Genomic DNA, 8,141 nt, shown 5'->3' with positions numbered 1-8,141 from the left:
TTTACCCACCAACATCCCCAAATGTTTCTGTAAATAATTAGCGATAGTGTCCACAGCAGCATATTTTCTGGACATAAATAATAAAAAACCACATCTCTATACTTTTATTCCTTAAATAAGTATGAGATAAATGGTAGTGTCATCTAAAAGTGTACATTGCTGTAGGTCTTATGTAAGGAAGACTCAACACTAATAAAAGTATGATTGGATTACCCTAACGATTTCATGGTCTATTCCATCTGGAAAAAAACGCAGAACACACTGTTACGCAGTTAAACTCACTCATTCCTCCGCAGACACAATAGATGCCCTGAAGGCAGTGTTTAAGATTTGCCAGGCTGTGTAGTAACTCCTGCTGATCATCGCCTGCATGTAAAGGAATAGCAGCCTCAGGGTCCTGCTGAACTTACATGTTAAAGTTTCTCTCCACTCTACGCAGGGTGTGTCCTCTGACTCAATCTGCACGCATAACCCACTGCAAACTTTGGACAAGTACTGTCATGTCTTCAGTGTCTCTGGATGGCTCTGTAGCCGTGACTTATCTCTTGGAAACAGCCTGACTCCTCTGACTTTCAACATTGGCTGTTAGTTACAGAGACATGGAGCCGAGGCTGCTTTATTGGAGTTGCTGATTTTATAGGCTGGTAGGCTACACATAACTGCAGAAGCAGGAAACACGTAAAACAGTTTGTATTTATCATTCAGGGGTGTAGATCAAGATGAAGATCAAGACGACCAAATTGTCGGCGGTTCAATCCCCATCTCCCCATGCTGAAGTGTCGGATACTGAACCCCAAATTGCCCATGAAGGCTGTGCCAGCAGTGTATGATTGATGTATGATAGAAAAAGTGTTGCACATAGAGGCACTGTATAAAGCGCTTTGAGTGGTCATCAAGATTAGAAAAGTGTATCTAAATACAGACCATTTACCAAATATCGTATTTCAAGTCGTTTTTCTAATATTTTACATACATACACACATGCCTGTACGGATCCTGAAAACTGAACAAGTGACAAAGCATTCATCTAGTATCACAGTGGCTGACCCTTCCTGCTGTCACACAAATTACAGTGCTGATAAAGAGATAATAGATAATAGGAACACAGAAAACGCGATCAAGACAAAGGAGTGCTGTGTTTTACATGTTCCAAAGGTATGGCAGAAAAATGGAACAGAAGAAAACTCTCCCATTAAGATTTATGTTGGGTGAATGCCATCATATATAGGCAGAGAATGCAGTGATGGGAAAATCAACAACCGCTCAGATTTCGGAAATCGCTATTGTTTGGCAGTTTCCACTGTGAGGCCAGGCTCTGTCCCAGGCATTGCCACGGAGACGGAGAGCAACAGCTTGTCCTGCAGTCCTACGAGTATATGCAGGGGAGGGAGGTGGTGAGAAGTCCGATAATGTGAGATGGGGGAAAGCCTCTCAGTGATTAAAAACAAACAATACCATTTTACTGTCTATTTTGAAAGGCCTGTAAGGCTGCCCAAGACAAAAAGATGACCAACATTAAAGAAACATGGCAATACCTTGCATATCATGCCACGGCTCCAGGAGGGCGATCCTATGTCGTACTGAGAGAGACGAGCTGAAAAAACTGTTTTGACCATTGTCAACTAACCACTCATTAGGAATGCAGCATGAAATGAGACAGTGATCAGTGCAACACTGAATGGCAGCCATACTGTGTCACAGCCTACATTGCAGTAGATGCTCGCATCCACATACGTCAAACAGACAAATCAGCATGTACTGTACATTATTGGATATGCTTGACCATGAATAAGTGATTAATGAAGAAGTCCTGACAGGCAGCAACAGGAACATGGTGTGTCACTGTAGGAGAAGACAGTGTTGCACTGAAGGCTTGTAATAAGATAAGATAAGATTCATTCATTCCACACTGAGGAAATGTCGACATTACAGCAGCAGAAGGGCATTAAGATAGAAAAAAATAAAAATAAAAATAAATAAAAGTAAGAAAATAAGATATACATATATATATAGATAAATATAAAGAAAAATGTAAACACTATACAAAGATACTGGAAATTAACAGTGATATTGCACATGGGAAGTGGAAATATACATTGGATGTAACAATTCAAAAAGTATTACACAACACACCTGAAGATTTAATGTGAATATTGCACAAGGTATATATATATATATATATATATATATATATAGGAGGTTGAGATGTTCAGATTACAGTCTGTGTTTGTGCAAAGTGAGCAGTTTTAAAGTAAAGTAACAGAGTAAGTACACAGGAATGATACTTACATTGATTTTACATGTTTGTTAAAAAGTGTTATGGCTGTTGGGATGAAGGACCTTTGAAATTGTAATAGCTGAATGTTGTCAGAGGAGAACAGTGGAAAACAGACAGAGATGAATAACACAGGAAAGTACAAATATCTATAACACTACACACTATTGATTGTATTAAAAGACAACATGTCATCTGAATATGCTTTTCGATATAAAAGGGTATTTTCAATTATTTGTTAAGCCTTAAACCTTTCTCTGCCAAACTGTAGCCTAACTATGTGTCATATACAGGATCTAAAACTAGCCTTATTATGTTTGTGGAGAACTCAATTTAGAAACTGAGAAACTAATAAAGCTTCTAACTGAATAACGATGTGTTTTCCCCATACACAATAAACATACCACAAGTTATAGCCTACAGGTGATTACATAACTGATAACTCACTATAGTTTCAATGTCTATATCTGTAGAATTTTGCAAAGATATGACAAATATATACAGCCTATATGATTTTTTTCAATTGTATGTTATCAAGGTAGAAAGTGGAGGATACATATGTACACATAGTTTTCGCAGAAACCCCATGTAGGCTATAATAACCTTACCATAACTATCTGAATGATAGTATCATTCAGATAGACACATATGTATGTATGGATTATATGTAAATTTATAGATTCAGCTTATACATACCAAATGCATGTGCTGTCTAAATAAATTGTAAATATTTAGCATGTGCAGGGGAACAATCCAACCTAAACCCGCTGACTGCCATATATCAGCCTCATGACAAACCATCAGCTGATTCATGCGGTCCAAGTTATGTGGATCATCTGATAACCCTGACAGCAGAGGAGTCTTTATATGTTTATGGTGGCTCAATGCATGACTTTATTCAGTTAGTCAAACTGCTCTGCTACGGTCACGCTAATCACCCGCATCCAGCTTGTGCTTGTTTGTGTGTGTGTGGGGGGGGGTGTAATAAAGTTCTTCTTATCTTTATGATTTTAACCATGACCTGACAGTGACGTATGACCACTCTGTACCTTATGTATTCAATTCTTTTGTTCTATCTTTACTGTGTGTGTGTGCGTAAATGGTTGTAATTATATAGCGCTTTTCTAGTCTTGATGACCACTCAAAGCGCTTTACACTACAGTTTGCCATTCACCTATTCACACACACATTCATACATACAGTGCTTCTATAGCTAGCAATTTTTGTTGTTCTATTGGACAGTTTGGGGTTCAGTATCTTGCCCAAGGACACTTTGGCATGCAGATGGGAAGACTGGGGATTGAACTTCCGACCTTCTGGTTGGAGGACGACTGCTCTACCCCCTCAGCATCGAGTTTTTGACTCTGTCTCGTCAGTTAATGTGATATGGAGGTGACCGAACGTACATGTTAGAAAAACACTGTGGCTGTAATGAGTCCAAAATAAGTATTAGATCATTAGATAGCTGTGTGTGTGTGTGTGTGTGTGTGTGTGTGTGTGTGTGTGAGTGTGTGAGTGTGTGACTGATGTAAAATGTAACTGATGTAGAAAGTGACTGATGTAGAATGTAACTGATATAGAATGTAACTGATGAGAATTGTTACGTTTCCGTGTTTGCAGAAACAATAACACTGACAATTAACAAAGAAAGAACTCAGCGTGGACGTGAGGCAGTCAAAGAAAAAAGGTTTATTTACAATTTAACTGATGGTAAACAACAAATGTAGGTTTGAAACATGTGGGGGAAGGAGGAACTGTGGGGGTTGTGCCAAACAAAATAAACAAAGTACAACAAAATAGGGCCTAGCTCAACTATATCTGTAAGAAAGTAAAATAACACAAAAGGCCTGACTATCTTATCTAAAAAAAGTGTCTGAAACTAATAAAAGTACATCAGTGGCAACAACCCATAACCTAGTGTACATAACAATTTCTTCCTACGTGTGAGAATGTATAGGGTACCCCAGCCTTACCTCAGTTCAACCTCCCAACCACAAACCTTGCTCGATAGAAAGCAACAGAGCGAGAACAAAGCAAAAGAGAGGCTTTGAAAATGGTGCCCTCTGTCTCTGATTGGCTACTGGGCTGAAGTGTGAGCCATCCACAGATCTTCTGGAGCTGGCAGCCAATCTTCCACTTCTCACCTGCAGGACAAAGGGAGGAGAGAGCAAGGGAGAGAGAGAGAGAGAGAGACACCTGCACACACACACACACTCAATACACATAACAAGAATGTATAGGTAATTATATAGATAGATAGTTGCCCAGTGGAATACTACAATGCAAGCTCAGGAAGCTGATACAGGAAATGACAGAAACACAGGGTGTGAGTGTACATGTAGATCTTTCACTGTCAGGGTTTCTATAATAGTGTTTAATGGGTACAGTTTTCTTCAGGCTCCTCTGAGTGATGTCATTTGTTCTGAATATTTGTCACAGATATATCATTCTACAAATTAAAAATGTATGAGCACCAAAAACTTTAGATCAAAATGGTCATAACAAGAAAAACTGTGTGAACAATACATATAATTATCATGGTTTTTCTGGATGATTTAAACACATCTCCCTGTTGAGTGAACATGCACACAGTCAGGGATCTGAAACATCCCGCAGTCATTTCATATTAGTAGTTACACTGGTGTCAAAAATCAAGGTCCATTATGGATCCTAACAGAATGAAAATAAGGCATTGGTAAAAAACTGACTGTATTTAGAAAAAAAACTTTTAAATTACAGTTTTAGACCAAAAAGCTTTTACAACTATCTAATAACATCTTCTTGATCAGGAAAAGCTGAAAACAGATGAGTTCATTTAATCACAATGTCTGCTCTGGCTTACAGTCAGGGGAGTGCTGGCAGCACACGCTGTGATTCAGAACATCCCTCACTTCCTGTGCGGCTCCTTGTTAGTCACAATTATGAGTGTGTGTGGTACGTGTGTGTTCTATGGCGTACACTCTGACCATTGTTCTCACACGTATTGCCAGAGTTGGAGCAACAGGAATGCTGCAGGGTTTATACAACCTTTCCCCTCATTTGGTGACGGTTCAAATGGGGCCTGGTCACCTAAATGGATTTTAGTCTACCGACTCCGACACTGGATCAAAATGACAACAAACCATTAGAATCTTGATCAATGAATCAATGAATCAATCAAATTGTATATGTATAGCCCTTATTCACACATCAAAATTTAAACAGGGAAAAAGAACGTGGAGACCTCAGAGAGAGCCACATGTGAGGGATCCCTCTCCCTCTCTTGGACAGAAGTGCAATAATAATAATAATAATACTAATAATAGTGCAATAATAGGGTGTAACTGAACATATCAACAAAATTACAAAATTTACAATAAGTAACAGTTTTCTAAAATAATGGAAAGGTGATCATATCTTTGTTTTGTCTTTTTCCTTCCCATACTATCATAGGAGATATATATATATACAATAATTTCCCAGTTTGGGATCAATACAGTACATCTATCTATCTATCTATCTATATTCAGTCAATTTAAGGTTGAATAGATGCTATAGTTTTAGTTTTTTGAACAATTAGAGGACTGAGAGAATGATACTCATAGAGGCAGGAACTACAGATGTATGGACCATGGATGTAACACTAGTGATTTATCAACAATGCCAACTCTTACATGCACATGCTTAAAATTGAGTAATAAGTCTACACATATCTTGGTCAAAGTGTCTGGCTTTCTGTACTTCCTCCACACATGAATATTCAGCAGCTGTCACAGTGTGGGTGGAGTGAATGGGTATATAAATTGCCAGAGTGTCCAGAAAAGGTGTGTTCCTGCAGCAAACTGGAGTACACGCCTGACTACAAGAACTAACAGACTGCATTACAGTAAGCTATTCATGTGGACATGCTGTTTGTTATTCACAGTAAAGGGTGTTATGCTTCTCATACTGTATAGTGTATTTTCTAGTTATTATTGCTGCATTTATTATTACGTGTCAAATATGTTTTGTATGTTGTGCAAATCCATTTAAGAGCTTTGTTTCTTATGCTGCTGCTTGTTGCTGTTCAGCTAGTATGTGATGTGGTAACAACAATTTCTACTAAGTTCCCAGAACCAAAAGGCTTAGTTATTTTTAAATTATCTGAGGTTAGGTACAGCTGGAACAACCTAATGTCTGGTAGTTTTGTGTGATAAATGCATCAAGCCGTTGTTTCTATGTGTTTTAAAAATCATTATTAAAGGTCTACACATCATTTCTGACCCACTCTTATGTCTTATCTAAAGCAGCAGGAATGGAAACCATGCAGGAGCTTATCCCCTTTGCCAGAGAGATGTTGAGTCAAAAACCCAGACGGGGTCTGTTGAAGATCTATCTGCTGGGCTCTCTGTTTGCTGTACTGGGGACAATCATCGGGTTGGTTGAAACTGTGTGTCAACCCTTCTCCTCTGGTCACTGGATGGATGCAGAAAAGGACCTTGTGTTGGCCTGGGAGCAAAGAACTGTTGAGGCTGAGACGCAGAACAATGTGGGAGGCCAGGAAGATGCGGAGGAGGAGGAGGAGGAAGAGGAGGCGGAGGAGGAGCTGGCTTATAAAAATGGGGCCATGACCCTGAACATGACCCTCTCTAAGACTCATAAACTCAGCCACCGAAGCATGGCCACCCGGCTGCATGCTTCTTAAAACCAAAAGGGGTCAAGACTCAGTGACTTGGGATATTTATTAGGAAACTGCTCCTGCCACACCAATGAGCTACACACACACACACATAAAGCTTTAAAGACTGCTGAATGAGAAGTTTCTGAGCTGCCTCCCACTCTGTGCTGCTTACAAAACCAGTGGTCATAGGTTAGTAATGTGTTAATAATGAATAAATAAAACACCTATGCTCCATTTAAACATTGTTTTAAGAAAAGAGGAAAATAGCCAAAACACAAAACTACTTTCTACAGAGTCTGCTTTCTTCATATTTTCTGATTAAAACAATTGGACGTCAGATTTCAAACCATTGAGTTCAGGAGAAGTACCTGAAGGCAGCATGGCTTCGGGTCTGCCTGGCTGCATAAACTGCTGTATAGCACCACCTATTGTCTGGTGGATGTGTCTGCTGCTAAAGTAACATACATTTAAAGAGAGGAACAATGTTGGAAATATTATGCTGTGTGAAAATACTGTAAATGTGCAACTTTTGAAGATCATTTTATTTATTTAGCCTCACTTTTTTACTTTAAGTTTGAATGTTCAAAGATAAATGCTCTATGTAATGTTCAATAAATCACCTGGTGTCATTTTGAACAATATGGTGGAATATGAGATCTATCTATTTACCTACATACCTATCTATCTATCTATCTATCTATCTATCTATCTATCTATCTATCTATCTATCTATCTATCTATCTGTCTGTCTGTTTCTGTGGCTGATTACAGAGTTCATAGGATCACAACACGTCTCAGCTGAACCACTAATACATCCAGTAGCATGGCTCTCAGAGATAGCACAGATTGACAATGGAACAATGCCGCCTGACACATGAACACACAGGAGTGGGAGGCCAATATAACCCTGAGTCAACACAGTACTCTGGTCTGAAAATAATTTGAGGATGACCAGTTTGGAGAGTGAAGAAGAGAACCTCACATTTGTGTTTGCTGCTGTATGTGGAAAATTAAAGGTTCCTTCAGGATAATAAGGACAGAATAGCAGTTTCAGTTTTTTATAATAAAAAAAAAAAACTTTAAGGTGTTTAATGGGGGATTGAACAGTGTCAGGGTTTTCTTTATTTCTGTGTAGTAGTGTGTAGTGATTCCCACAGACTGATGCAGTAGGGTTAACACTGTTTACATCTATTTAACATAAAAAGATAAGTAAACAGAATTGATCTG

General features: G+C 38.7%; 1 protein-coding gene across 2 annotated transcripts; it reads left to right on the top strand.

The window, feature by feature from the left end:
• Positions 1-6,078: 6,078 nt before the first annotated feature.
• g0s2 (G0/G1 switch 2) lies at positions 6,079-7,555 on the top strand. 2 transcript variants are annotated; one of them, XM_020104268.2, is made up of 2 exons: positions 6,079-6,140; positions 6,544-7,555. In XM_020104268.2, exon 2 carries the CDS (start codon positions 6,549-6,551, stop codon positions 6,936-6,938), a length of 390 nt encoding a protein of 129 aa, XP_019959827.1. In that variant the 5' UTR covers positions 6,079-6,140; positions 6,544-6,548; the 3' UTR covers positions 6,939-7,555. The 2 variants fall into 2 exon arrangements, with proteins under 2 accessions (XP_019959827.1, XP_019959826.1); XM_020104267.2 differs by having other exon boundaries at positions 6,541-7,555.
• Positions 7,556-8,141: the final 586 nt, after the last annotated feature.

This window comes from Paralichthys olivaceus, chromosome 2 (genome assembly GCF_024713975.1).
Source record: "Paralichthys olivaceus isolate ysfri-2021 chromosome 2, ASM2471397v2, whole genome shotgun sequence".
Lineage (NCBI taxonomy): Eukaryota > Metazoa > Chordata > Actinopteri > Pleuronectiformes > Paralichthyidae > Paralichthys > Paralichthys olivaceus.
The sequence above is the reverse complement of the archived record's forward strand: the minus strand, read 5'-3'. Positions and strand labels throughout refer to the sequence as shown.